Source organism: Molossus molossus, unplaced genomic scaffold (genome assembly GCF_014108415.1).
Source record: "Molossus molossus isolate mMolMol1 unplaced genomic scaffold, mMolMol1.p scaffold_m16_p_21, whole genome shotgun sequence".
In the NCBI taxonomy this organism is placed as follows: Eukaryota; Metazoa; Chordata; class Mammalia; order Chiroptera; family Molossidae; genus Molossus; species Molossus molossus.
The window spans coordinates 36713423-36727836 of NW_023425357.1; the positions used below are offsets into that span (position 1 = coordinate 36713423).

General features: G+C 46.1%; 1 protein-coding gene and 1 pseudogene across 3 annotated transcripts in view; one reads left to right on the plus strand and one right to left on the minus strand.

The window, feature by feature from the left end:
- The window catches only part of LOC118638534 (Y+L amino acid transporter 2), a 73535-nt gene that overhangs the window by 9575 nt on the left and 49546 nt on the right, over nt 1-14414 (minus strand). For all 3 annotated transcript variants that reach the window (XM_036274514.1, XM_036274513.1, XM_036274512.1), the window contains 8 exons: nt 12819-12944; nt 10742-10886; nt 9937-10060; nt 9628-9731; nt 5889-5985; nt 2755-2904; nt 2460-2643; nt 1776-2044 (listed from right to left, as the gene is read on the minus strand). In XM_036274514.1, the coding sequence (XP_036130407.1) occupies nt 1950-2044; nt 2460-2643; nt 2755-2904; nt 5889-5985; nt 9628-9731; nt 9937-10060; nt 10742-10886; nt 12819-12944 (1025 nt within the window). In that variant the 3' untranslated portion in view covers nt 1776-1949. The remainder of the gene's footprint in view (nt 1-1775; nt 2045-2459; nt 2644-2754; nt 2905-5888; nt 5986-9627; nt 9732-9936; nt 10061-10741; nt 10887-12818; nt 12945-14414) is intronic.
- On the plus strand, nt 7417-7508 carry LOC118639646 (annotated as a pseudogene).

Here is a 14414-nt window from a genome sequence, read left to right on the forward strand (position 1 = left end):
CATTTGCTTGTGTGGATAAAGTTAAAGCCTGGCTCAGGGATCCTCAAGACAAACGTACTCTCCTTAAAGGATTAGCTCTAGAGGATCCCTGGAACCAGGTGCCAGCTTGGCTCAGACAGGAGACATGTTTATATAGTCTAGGCAAGACTCCCTGTTGTAACAGGAATTTGCTGTACACACCCCCAACCCATGATAGTAGGAATGTCCGTCCCCCTGTTCTCACAGGTGCTTGCCCTGAACCTAAAGGAAATTGTGAGCATGCTCCCCTAAATTATTTTTATTGAACAAGTATGACCAAGGTTACCTCTTTGTCTTGAGGTGGGCAGGTTTGGTGGAGAAAAATGGTCAGAAAGGGAGATTGCCTCATATAGTTCTTGCCTTTACCATTGATTAATTCCAAAACCTAAGGATAAGAAGCCCACAGGGTGTGCCAAGCCAGCAGGTTCTTCTGGGCCCAGGATGACTGGGTCTGAGGTCATTATAGGACAGTTGTACAATCCCATGCAGCCATGCTGCCTATGAAGGAGCATCCATTAGGCCAAACCTACTGCTGTGGCCTGACCTGGGTGCTAAGGAGCAGCATGAGCACCAGAATTAGTTGTTTCCAATCGTGCAGTCTGCTGAGGAGCCAGATTGAGGTTAAAGTAGCTTTTTTCCCAGAGTCTTCACTGATCTCCACAGGGAAAAAGAAGTCCCCCTGAGTACCAAGGTCTTCCTGAGACTGAAGCCCCACCAGACCTCACACCAGGAGGCAGGCAGGAGAGGAGTGCACTATCCTGAGCCACCAAGGTGGCTCAGTGTAAACAAAGCCTGGTGTTGGGGACAGAAGAGGAGGATGCAGCCTGGTGTGAGGTTTTCAGAAAAAGAAAATGACCACGTCTAGCACCAAGGTGGGCTTACACAGCAGTCCCTCACACTGACCCTTTCGGAGAAGAGCAAGCTATTTGGTGCCACTGACAGCTGCAAGAATTCAGGTGATCCACCTGAACTCTAGAAGTTTCTGTCCCCTTAAAGTTCATACCAGAAACCCAGAGATTTTCTTTTATCAACTAGAACAAAGACAAGGTCTCAAGTAAAATAAAGGATTATCCTTCAAAATAGCATGAATTTGTTCATTTGTCCTTGCTGAACTTGAACCAGGTGTGTGACCTATCTATATATTAAAGTGTAACAGGTACAGAAGTAAAAAAAAAAAATCAAGTTCACCTTTGCAGGTAAGACTCAATAAATAGAACATCGTGCTAAAACCAAGCAAAAATAATCTGTGGTCAGAGACTGACCCACCACCACATAGAGACACCTCTAAGGACAGAGGGACTTGGCTTTGGGTGCTTTGAATTTATAAACAGCCTATTGCATCCTTGATGAATACTTGGCAAGAACTGGTGTTCTGGATTAAATAATATCAATAAATAATAGAATACAACCGTCTCCTCAGGGAAGGATTTTGAACCAAAGGAAGAAATGGTATTTTTAAGCCTGTAAAGTGAGGTGCCTGGACCTGGTCAGAGGAAAACTTCCCATAAAAGCAGCCCCTTTGTATAGACTCTTGGTTCAAACCTCAAATGTCAAATTCAGAAACCACCAGCCACAGCTATTAACCTAGCTAGCACTCCCTCTTCCCCCAGTGCAACTCACCAAGTATAAGGGCTGCACCCACCCACCAGCAACAAAACAACCACTCCTAAGCCCCTTGCCCCCCTCCCCTGCAATCACCCCCTGGCATCCCCACCTTCAGGCTGGTCTCAGACTCTGAGTCTGCTCCCATAGCTTACCAATGAGAGTGACTGCCTAAGGAGGCCGTAAGCCCTCAGCCCCTTATGTAATGTAGGCCAACAGTCTCCTTTAGTACAGAGGGTTGAGCCCACACAGTCTTGTCATCCGGACTTTGGTAGCTGTGGTCACAGGTAGCCAACCTTCCAAGCCTCAGGGGACTTCACCTCTGGCCTCTAGTCAGTTTTCCTCTCAACCTTTCTCTCTTCAGCTACATCTAGCTCAGTCAGGACACAAAAGCAAATCTGCTGGGTAACTCTGGTGACAGCAGCTAAATGAAAAAAGAAGAGAATTTAGTAAACACTTTCAGTTACAACCCCAATCAACACCATAAAGCTGGTTAAAGCTCATCTGTGGCTCTCTACCCATCTCTCCCTTGGGTACCCTGTGCCAGGCTTTGTCCCTCACCCCCAACAAGCTTCAACATCCCCAGTCCTAAGCCCAGACAGACTCATCTTTCCATGTAGATTGCACTTTCAAGAGGTAGTGTTTTAGCCCCAAAGATAGAACTGAAGTGATCATATCAAGATCCAAAGGGAAGAAGTTATATGGGGCAGTCAGGTCTCATGGCCTCCAGCACCTCACTAGTATGGAGGAAGCCAGCCACCACTCCCACCTCCCCGTGCATCTGAACACACACATGCCTGCATGCACATCTAGTGCATTATGGGCAAAGAGAAGCTCACCCAAGATATTCCGAATAAAGAGTGGCCTCCGGGACTCTGGCAGGTAAACACCGAGGAAGTAGATGGGGATTCCTGAGAGGGCGATCCCAATGCCAATGAGGGAATTGATGGTGTCACCAAAGAGGGGCACAATCACCAGAAACAAGGAGCATACGCAGAACACAATGGGAAAAAACAGGCTCAGCTGAAATGAAGGGAGATGATATATTAGGTAAAGTGGGATGGGACAGGTTATGGGGAAGAAGCCACCTTGGGGAGAGGGCCCATCCTTCCTAGTCTGCCCAGAGCCACTGACCTTGAGAGGCCGAGGCCACTCTGGCTCCTTCCAGCGAAGGTAGAGCTGTCCAGCAACAGACAGGCCCACAAAGAACCAGTAGCTGAAGCTGAAGTAGTTGATGAGTAGGAAAACATCCTCCACAATGAGATAGATGAGTGACATTGTGCACTAGATGGGGAGGGAGGGAGCAGGAGAGGGCAGTGTCACCATCAGGGACCCCATGAGACTTTACCACTCAGTAGTCAACACCAGATCTGCTAACTGCTGATCTAGCTTCACCAGATTACATCCGGTTCTTCACATTAACCTTCAAAGTGACATTTCTCCCTCTTCTGTTGGAGGCCTTTCCTCCACTCGATGCCTCTCTTCTTTTTGCAAACACTTCAGTATCAAGCCCGATTCCTTTCCGATTCTGAAGGCAGACAATAAAGCCCTCCTCACTTCAACCCACCAACCTCAACATGAATCACAAGGTGCCCTCCAGACCTTTACACATGGGCCCTAATTACCTGGCATACAAATATGACAAATGCATCAGAACCATCTCTCTTGTCCTGGCACCTTAGAAATGCAGATTTGCACCCTGGTTAGTTGGGTGTCGTCCCATGCCCCAAAATGTCGGCTCAACTGCCGGTCAGGGCACATGCCCAGATTTCAGACTCAATCCCTGGTGGGTGTGCACACAGGTGGCAGCTGATCGATATTCTGTTCTCACATTGATGTTTTTCTCTCTCTCTCCCTCTCCATTCCTCTCTCTCTAAAAATCAATAAAACACTTAAAAAAAAATTCCAAGAGGAAAATACCCTGTTTTCAGATATTCAGTATAAAGCTAAATAATAAAGCTTAGTGCTGATAGGGTGGATTAGTTAAGATGATGATACATTTAAGGGGCATATCATTATACCTGGCATATATAAAGCACACTAAAAAATTGGCTATTATTTTTATATGATAAAAATTTGAAAAATAGATTATTCAATAAGTGATATTGGCATAGCTGGCTATTTCAGAAAAAAATTAAGTGAATCTCCACTTCACTCCATACATCAAAATATAAATACCAGATGAATCCAAAATTTAAACAATGTATTTAAGACCTAGTAACAAGAAATATAAACTGTTTTTCAAATCTTGGAGTAAGGCTTTTTTTTTTTAAAGAATAGTTTATTGCCCTGGCCAGGTTTGCTCAGTGGTTAGAGCATCGGCCCACGGACCAATGAGTCACGGCTTTGATTCCGGTCAAGGGCATGTACCTCGGTTGCGATTCATCCCCAGCCCTGGCTGGGGTCATGCAGGAGGCAGTCACTCGATGTGTCCCTTTCATGTCGATGTTTCTTTCTCTCTCTCTTTTCCTCTCTCGCCCTCCCACTCTATCTGAACAAAAGTGGAAAAAGTGTCCTCGAGTAAGGATGGAAAAAAAAAAGTTTATTTATTTCTTTTTATTTTTCTTTATTGATTTTTAGAGAGAGGAAGGAAGAGGGAGAGAGAAACATCGATGAGAGAGAACATCAATTGGCTGCCTCCTGCATGCCCCCCACTGGGGATTTGGTCTACAACGTGGGCATGTGCCCTGCCTGGGAATCAAACCAGCAACCTCTTGGTGCATGGGTCGATGCTCAACCACTGAGCCACAAGTTTATTGATTTTTAGAGAGGAAGGGACAGAGAAAAAGAAACATCAATGTTAGAGCACTGCATTGATCAGCTGCTTCCTGCATGGCCCCTACATGCATGTACCCTTGACCAGGAATTGAACCAGCAACCTTTTGGTGCACCAGACAAAGCCCAACCAACTGAACCACACCAGCCAGGGCAGAGTAAGGCCTTTCTTTCTCAGGGTCCTGTCAGCTTTTATTTATATAATACCTTACTGCAAATTAGAAAGTGGTGGTTCCTTCTTCAGGACTTTCCATCTGTCAGAAATTTTTCATAATTTACTAATTCTGTTAGAATGAAACACTTTACTGCCATCTACTATATATGAATCTATGATGTCTATAACATAAATAGAAGCCCTTAGGGTAATTGATGTACAATTGGTCTGGCTTCTTTTCTAAATATAATTAAAAAAAAGAAAATTTTACAGCCCTGGCCAGTGAAGTTCAGTGGTTAGAGCATCGGAGGGTCATGAGTTTGATTCCCAGTCAAGGGCATGTGCCCTGGCCGGTTCGGCTCAGCAGTTGGAGTGTCGGCCTGCGGACCAGAGAGCCCCGGGTTCGGTTCCCGCTAGGGACACGTACCAAAAAAAAAACAGGGCACGTACCTGGGTTGCAAGTTCGATTCCCAGCCCGTCGGGGCTCGTGCCAGAGGCAACCAGTTGATGTGTCTCACATCGATGTCTCTCTCTCTCTCTCTCTCCCCATCCCCCTTACCCCTTACCCTTCCACTCTCTTTTAAAAAAATCAATGGAAAAAAATATCCTCAGGTCCGGCCAGTGTGGTTCAGAGGTTGAGCGTCAACCCATGCACTAAGAGGTCCCTGGTTTGATTTCCGGTCAGGACACATGCCCAGGTTGTGGGCCCGATCCCCAGTGGGGAACATGCAGGAGGCGACCAATCAATGTTCTCTCTCATCGATGTTTCTATCTCTCTCTCTGTCTCACTTCCTCTCTCTCTAATCAATAAAGGAAAAATTTTTTTTAAAAAAACTTAAAAAATATATATCCTCGGGTGAGGATTAACAACAAAAAAAAGTATTGATTTCATCAATCGGCTGCCTCTTGCATGTGCCCCAGACAAGGATTGAACCTCCAACCCAGGCATGTGCCCTGACAGGAATCGAATCTGCGATCTTCCAGTGCAATGGACGATACCCAACCAACTGAGCCACACCAACCAGAGCTCTAAATATGAGTTAATAATAATTTTTTTAAAGGAGGAGCTGGAAGAAAGAGAAGAAGCCAATGACATAAAAGATAGAGAAATCTCATATAAATTCATTTTAATATTCTTTTATAGCATTTGCCTTCTCTAATATGACTATGTTTTACATTTATATTTTTAAATAATTTTAAGGAAAAAAAAGAAACACTGAGAGGTTTAGGAAGTAGCTCAAGAAATCTAGTATACCTCCCACCCAACAGTCTTCTCATAAAGTCAGCAGGAATAGTACGGAGATATACTCAGTGCCCACACTCCCTCAGCAGAGCTTACATTGAACAATAAAGCAGGGACAGGTGTAAAACGCTCAATGTGGATCATGGACAGAAGGTCTGGGAGGTGGCCCTCACGGGAGCCCACAAAAAACAACCTGGAGGGACAAGAAATGTGTCAGTAGGATGCTTTTACTCAGCCATGCAGCCACACTCCTCACTCAGCTAAAACTAAGCTCAGAGCTCCAGAATAAAGCTGGGGACAGTCTCTCAGGAGCATCACATGTTCTCTACGCATGCCCAATCCAACTTACTCCCTTTACCCAGATGTCTCCACGCTCTTCAACCTGGGCACCTTACCATTATCCATAAATGCCCTACCCCAATGTTACCCAGACACCACCATTACCCTCAGACACCCCCACTTCTCTCAGTCACAGATACCCCACCATCACCCAATGGAGGACTCTCCCTGCCATCACCCACTGGCACCTCAATCCATCCCACCAGAGGTATCCTCACTCTGCCATGGCTTTAAAAAAAAAAAAAAGTAAGTAGCCCTGGCCAGTTTGGCTCAGCGGTTAGAGTGTTGGCCTGTGGACTGTAGAGTCCTGGGTTTGGTTCCCCCTAAGGGCACATACCTCAGTTGCAGTTTGTTCCCGGCCCTGGTTGGGGTTGTGTGGGTGGCAACCACTCGATGTGTCTCTCTCATGTCAATGTTTCTCTCTCTCTCTTCCTCCCTCTCTCTCTCCCACTCTATCTGAAGATAAATGAAAAAATGTCCTTGGGTGAGGATAAAAATTAAAATAAAATAAATTTGCCAGACTTCTGTTGTGTCTTCATATATATCTTCTCTGAGCTCTTGACATGTGATAGGCCAGGGAAAACCTGAAGCTCAAAGAGACAACCTAAGCTTCCTCTCTACACCTACAGAGCCCTACTGACAGGGAAACAGAGCAGCAGAGAAATGAACGCCACCCAGGAGTCAGCATCATCATGAAGTACACTAGGCTTCAGAGTAGGCTTGGGGAACAAAAAGCTTCATAAAGGATGACGACATCTGGGCTGGGAAGAAGAGCTAAAGTTTGCCAGAAGGTGTGTGGGTAGGTGGGTGGGGAAACAGCATGGGCAAAGGCAAAAGAGGCTTGAAGGCTGAACAGTGTGGCCTCTTTGAAGGTTGGTGCTAGAATGCTTATAGTCCCAGAATAAGGTGTGTGAGGAGTATGCTGGGAGGAACTGGAGTGAGGCCATGCTGTGAAGTCTGAACAAGCATGAGAGCAAGCTATGGCTCTGAAGTAAGGGCCTGGTAGGATATGATACAGAGACTCTGGTAGCATCATGGAGGTGACTGGAACAGGGAGAGACTAGGGTATGGACAGAAGGCCAGACAAGATCATCCATGACAACTGTCCCATAAGAGAGGAGGCCTGAATGAGGGTTGATGCCCTGGCTGAGGTGAGAACAGGACAGATGTGATAACCTCAATCAACTCTAGTGATCTTGTGTGTGTATATGCACCACGCACCCAGGCACGTGCACACACTGGAAGAAGAGGGTGGACCCCAAGGGTAAAATGAAGAAGCAAGGAGGTACTCACTTCGGCAGCATATACACTAAAATTGGAACGATACATCCCCTGCACAAGGATGACACACAAATTCATGAAACGTTCCATATTTATTTTTTTCTTTATTGATTTTTGAGAGAGAGGAAGGGAGAGGAAGAGAGATAGAAACATTGATGAGAGAGAGCATTGATTGGCCCCCTCCTGCCTGCCCCCTGCTAGGGACTGGGCCCACAACCTGGGCATGTGCCCTGACTGGGAATCGAACCAGCAGCCTCTTGGTACATGGGTCAATGCTCAACCACTGAGCCACACCAGCCGGTAAGCATTCGATATTAAGAAAAAAAAAGCCCTGGACAGTTTTGCTCAGTGGTTGGAGCGTCAGCCTGCGATCCAGAGAGACCCGGGTTCGGTTCCCGCTAAGGGCATGTACCTCGGTTGCAGTTTGTCCCCGGCCCTGGTTGGTTGTGCGGGTGGCAGCCACTCGATGTGTCCCTTTCACATCGATGTTTCTCTCTCTCTCTCTCCCCCTCTCTCTCCCTCCCACTCTATCTGAACAAAAAATGGAAAAATGTCCTCGGGTGAGGATTAAAAAAAAAAAAATGTCCTGGCCAGTTTGGCTCAGCAGTCAGAGCATCAGCCCACAGACTGATCAATCGCAGGTTCAATTCCAGTCAAGGGCACGTACCTCAGTTGCAGTTCGTCCTCAGCCCTGGTCGGGGTCATGCGGGAGGCAACAAATCGATGTGTCTCACATCCATGTTTCTTTCTCTCTCTCTCTCTCTCTGTCTCTCTCTCTCTCTCTCTCTGTCTCTCTCTCTCTCTGTCTCTCTCTCTCTTTCTCTCTCTGTCTCTCTCATGTTTCTCTTTCTCTCTCTCTCTCTCTCTCTCTCTCTCTCTCTCTCTCTCTCTCTTTCCTCCCTACCCCTCTTCCACTCTTTCTGTGAAATCAATGGAAAAAATTTCCATGAGTGAGGATTAACAAAAAAAAAAAACTAGTAAGAAGAAAGAAAAGGACAAAACTTTCTATCCTATCTGTTCATGTGGCAAATCTTTATGCAGTGCCTATTACACTCCTGGCCTTGGGGATAGCAACATTTATAGAGTGAGAAATCAAGAAAAGAAAACTTCGTAGCTACCAGAGTATCACAGAAACTGCAGGAATCATTTCAGAAGTACTGTAAAAGGCCGTTAATGTCACTTGCTTCGTGGGTCCAGTAGAATAAGGACTAGTAGAAGCAGGTTCAGGAGGTCACTGATACCCTTAATAAGAACATTTTTTAGGTAATAGAAGCCAAAGTGTAATGTGTAGAAAAATGAATGACAGCTGAAATGCAAACTATTCCCTCAAGAAATGTGTCCAGTAAGGAATAGGGGAGATGGGAAAAGCTATTTTGTGACTTCTGTATATGTAAATGAAAGGAACTTCTGCAGAGATGGCTCCAACTGAACATCCACCAAAGAGAAGAGCCAACTGATGAAATGAAGTGCTGAAGCAGGGAAGTGTGTAACCTTGACACCAGCTAGCAGAATCAGCTTGGCAAGGCTCCTTTCTCAGAAACAAAAGAAAGGACAGTCTCTGCACAGAGAGGAGAGCAGGAGCTTACCTGTCAGCCTCAGAGTTTTCTGTGAAGTGAGGGGCAGAATCATTCTGTACCAGTACCTGGTACACAGCAAGTGCTCAAAAATCATTCACTGAAGGAATGAATCCTGGGGCTGTATGATACATAACCCACAAGGAGCCTAGAATCTGGTCCCTGACTCCAAGCTATTACCTTCTTTTCTTCCACCTCCTACCAATCCATCCTTGCCTCAGATGGAAACATGAGCCACCAGGCCCTGGCCAGGTAGCTCAGTTGGTTAGAGCATCATCCCGATATGCCAAGGTTGTCAGTTCAATCCCCGGTCAGGGCACATACAAGAATCAACCAATGAATAAATAAATAAGCGGAACAACAAATCAATGTCTCTGTCTCTCTGTCTCAATAAATAAAAATTTTAAAAAAGGAAAAAGAAACATAAGCTACACAAATATTTGCACAAAGGCAGGCAGATGCATGCACAGAGATGCATGCATACACACGTGTACCCAAACACACACACACACACACACACACACACACACACACACCTGTATTTCCAAGAGAGGGAAAAGGAAAAAGAAGAGCTCTTATGGGCTCACCTAAAGCCTCAGAGAATCATGGAATCTGTTATCAGTGAAGCAGAGACACAGTACCTTGATGAAGCAAGGATAGACGCATTGAGGCCCCCAAAGCAGGACAAGGCAACAGCAATGGGAATGGTCCAGCTGAACACGCCAAATGTCTGGTCAGCAAATGTCTGGAGGCAGAACACAGAGGCACACTCAGCATAAGATAGGGTTTCATAAGCTTCCTGCATCTAGGCTGTTGGGACAAACAAAGTCACGGCTGAGCATCCCACCCTCTAGTCTAGACCCATCACCTGCAGAGCTAGATGGGTAGAGAAAAATTGAGCCATTCAGTATCATAAGATGACAAGCAAATGGGGATCCCAAAAGACTCACCACAGCCACAGCATCACTGCCAAGGACATCTGAAATACTCAGCACTGTGTAGTAAGCCACGTTGGTCAGAATGTAGATGAGCGTCACAATTGGCAGAGAAATCCCAATGGCCAAGGGCAAATTTCTGTCAAGACAAGTGAGACAGGATTATCTGGAACCAACCTCTCCTTGGGGTCGAAGTTCACTCAGGGATTTTTCTGACATTTAACAGTTCCCTGGCCTCTGGGTCTTTGAGGCATCTCTTCCCCAAGTGGCCTAGGGTGGGTATGTACCCCATTCCCCTGGGGGAGGGAGGGAGCGAGGGAGAGGGAAGGGGAAGAGAGAGAGAGAGAGACCCTTCTCTGTGAAGATAGTTCATAATCAATATTTGATGCTCACTACACTAGGACCAGTGGGTCCCACTGAAGAAGGAATAATGTCCTCTAGGGGCTAGAGGCTGGGCTGAGGACCTGGCTGCCCAGAATAAACTTCTGGCTCCCCAGGCCTCATTGTCAGTACTACCATGCAAAGTCCTAACACCTTAGCTCCAGCTAGGTCTGCTGCTGCCCACTGAAGGACCTCTCCTACATATGGGAAGGACCCTGGTATCTTCTAATATGAACATTAGGGCGAAGAACCAATGGACTTCCCACCTTCACTCATTCCCATTCTAACCCCTAATCTCTGCAAGCTGGAGAAGGAGTAGGGAGAGATGAGAGACAGAGGACAAGGGGAGGGAAGGGGGAGAGCTTGCCCTCTACCAGCAGGACTTCCAGCCACGTTGGGGAGTGAGAGCTGGGGAGTGAGAGCGTGAGCCCACTTTTACCTTTCTGGGTTTTTGATTTCTTCTGTTACAAAATTAAGGGTGTCCCAACCTGAGTAAGAGAAGAGGGCAGAGTAGAGGGCGAGAGAGAGGTTTCCCACGTCCCAGGAGGAACCCTCAAAGGCGTCCTGAAAGTGCTCAGAGTGTCCTGTGGGAGTAAAGGTCGGTAGGGGTTCAGGGAAAAGGAAGAGAAAGGAGAAGGGGGAGGAGAGATAGAAGGTATAAGGAGAAGGGAAGGATGGGGGGAGTAAAAAAAAAAAGGAAGAGAAGATGAAAAAAAGGAGAAAGGAGGAGGGTCAAGAAAAGGGGGGGTTAAAAAAAAAGAAAGAAGGGAAAAGCAAGAGGGAAGGGGAGAAGAAAAAAAAACATTATTTAACACCAAAAAACTAACAACCACCAGCTCCCTATACTTACCACTATCCCCACTCCCTCAGGAAGTTCCTATTCCTTTGGTAAAACTAGACAATCTCAGATAAAGAAAAGTACTCCTAGCTGCCTGTAATGTGACACCTGTTCCAAAGCCCTAGTGAATTTCCATTTCCAGCAAGTAACCTCACAGTAGGCCACAGCTCTTCCTATTTTTAGAAAGCACCCTGTTTATCATAAAGGAGTAATTTTTCGCTAACAGTCAGACCTTCCTATAGAACTACATTTCTTTGTCCAGACTACTGCATGATTTGGTTAAATGGGTTTCTCAGTTTCATGAAGAGAAAACTGTTGCTCTACTTGTAGTGGCCACAGTTGCGTGGGGCAGGAAATTACAGGGTTAGTAGGAACTGGGGTCTTATTTCTCACTAGGCCTGGGGTAGATCTGAGTCACCTCCACCTTTGAAGAGCCAGCCTAGGCATTTGTCATTCTCCTTGGAGGCCTCCAGAAACTACAGACTTGAAAGCCCAGAATGGGGCACTGAGCTGCCCAGTAGAGAGACTTTCTGGACACACTGCAGGTTTTTAACAAGACCCAGACTTCTAAGGAAGCCTGCTGTCACACCCTGCAGAAAGCCTAGACCCATACCTCAAAGTGGCAAAAAGGGCTGGGTGTACAGCAAGAGAACAAAAATAGTAATGCCCACACCTCAGAGGTGTCAGTCAGCACACACAGCAGGGGTTCTCTAAGGTACAAATGGGGGGGGGGGGGATTACTCAACTATCCAATTTGATCCCAAGATGTTTCTGAGACTCCAGGGACATCCATATGGCTGGCTGTACTAACTTGGCACATGTGCAGAGGTTCTAGACCAGCTGCTTAAGAATCACACTGGGCACTTCTTTAAAATACACCTTTTTCAACTCCAAACCAACCAGAATTTGACCCCATAGGTCTGAGATGGGGCGGGCTCAGTGCCCCCAGGTAACTGTAAACATAGCCAAGTTTAGAGATAGATAATCTAGAGAACTGGTTGTTAAATGACTAAGGTATCCTGGGCCTGAGGACTCAGAAGATCTTGGAAGACCTATTAACCCTCACTGCCAGTTTGCTCTGATCCAGGAATTAAAAAGCTTTCTAAAGCCACCCTGCAGAAAAGTCAGTACCAACTTCACAATATTTTAATATTTTTCTGACAGCTGACTTTGGGAGGGAATGCTGAATAAGAACAAGTCCAGATGAAATAACCACTCATTTCCACAACCCATCTCCCCTGCGCACACACACACACACACACACACACGACACCCTCTTCCACCCCTCTCAAGGAGGGCCAAGTCTTCCTACTCGCTGCCTCTCAGTACAGAACAAAAATAGGAGCCAGAACAGGGTTCACTGTATCTCTGCTGTTTACTTTTATGACCCAATTACAACCCAAGTTTCAAGAGCTCCTAGGCCCTCAGCTGGTTTCTTGCAGTATTCCTAGTCTCCTTAAAGGGAAAGCAACCCTGAGGGAGGGGCTGACTCATGTCCATTTGGCCAAGCCAGCCTAGCCCAAGAGGCCCAGGAACAGATCTCTTGTTCTCACTGACACAGTCTAGCATGTACAAAAAGCTGGACAGTAAAGCTAACAGAATCCCCATGTCCTCCTAAGGGAATCTAGGGAAACTCCTGGAGTCCTCTACCCTCCTTCCCACCTCAGGCCCTTCTTACCCTGGCACAGTTTAACAAGGCCCATGACAATGATGGCAATGAGCGCTAGGACCTTAGCGTAAGTGAACGTATCCTGTACACGTGTGCCCCACTTGACATAGGCACAGTTCACAAATGTCAGCAGACCTAGAAGAAAAACCATAGAGTCACTGGCAGGCTTGAGTTGAGGGTATAGAGGCCCAACTTTCTTTATAGAGTATATCACTTCTGCCCTATCTGCCTAAGGCAAAGGGGCCAATGGACCAGTCAGAACCAGAACAGGTAAATAGAGAGACATTTCCCATATGCCCCAGCTGAGAGCTCCCATGAATGTCCCACCACTGTTGACAAGTAAAGATACAAAGGTCTATGCACTAACACATATTCATAAGTTCTGACAACGAGAACCACTTTTGGAAATTCCTCCCAGGCTCAGGAATGGTGGAGGATACCCACTCTTCTCCACTCAGACTCCCAAAGCACAAGACCTATCCATGGCTCCATTAGAGAGTAGAGAGAGAAAAGAGAGGCCCGTTAATAAATGAAGTGATTTTGAATATAGGTGGCAGGTCACCTAGGAATTAAAGAGACAATGTTTTGTATGTAAATGTTTTTAAAAAGCCTGCCATGTGCCTAACAATTTCACGTAATTCCTGTCAATTAATTCTCACAACCCTAAAATATAGACATTCCTATTCACATTTTATAGATGAGAAAACTGAAGCCGAGAAAGGCTAACTATCATTCCCAAGCTCACATGGACCCCACGGATCTCTCCCACTCCCATTTCTATCCAAACCCCCCAATTCTTGGTGAGGTCCATGGAGGAGTGAGCTCACTTAGGCATCCCCTAAGTTCCTGTCAGCACTGCTGGCTTTACATTCCAGTTCCTCACACACCTCAGTGATATCTGAGCCCTGTATTGAGGATCCCAGCACCTTACCCCTGCTAAACAGGGATGGCTGTGATCCATAGGGAAGACACAAGAACAGATAACAAGGGGTTCCACAGTGACACCTCTTATTACTGCCGCTAGCCTCCAAAAATAGAGCTTTAATGTGAACCTCAAATGGTATTACAAAATATTTAGGCTCATTCTCCAGACCACCTCTACTATTCCTACCTATTCTGCACTCTCTACTTCAGCCAAACTCTCTCTTTACTGGTGCCAGACACACATGAAAAAGAAATGCCCTCTTCTCTTCCTCCTGACACAGACAACAGCAACTCCCAATTTCAAGGTCTAGCTCTATCCCCACTTCCTCTGTAAAATCTTCCCCAAACATACCAGTCACTCACTGACCACTCTCTCCTTACTCTACAGCATTCCCACTTCATAGCACAGTTTAGTGTCTCATGCTATGGTCATGTGAACATCTGTCTCAAGATGTTTTTGGATATTTGGACAGTGCTTCTCCAAGATCATAAATTCTTAGGGAGAAACAAAAGCATTCTATTTTTTTAAGCTTATTGCCAAGCAAAGAGGGGAAATGGTGAATCCTGATTAGAATCAAGATGGTGATGACTTTCACTTAACCAGTCACTCACTGACCACTCTCTCCTTACTCTACAGCATTCCCACTTCATAGCACAGTTTAGTGTCTCATGCTATGGTCA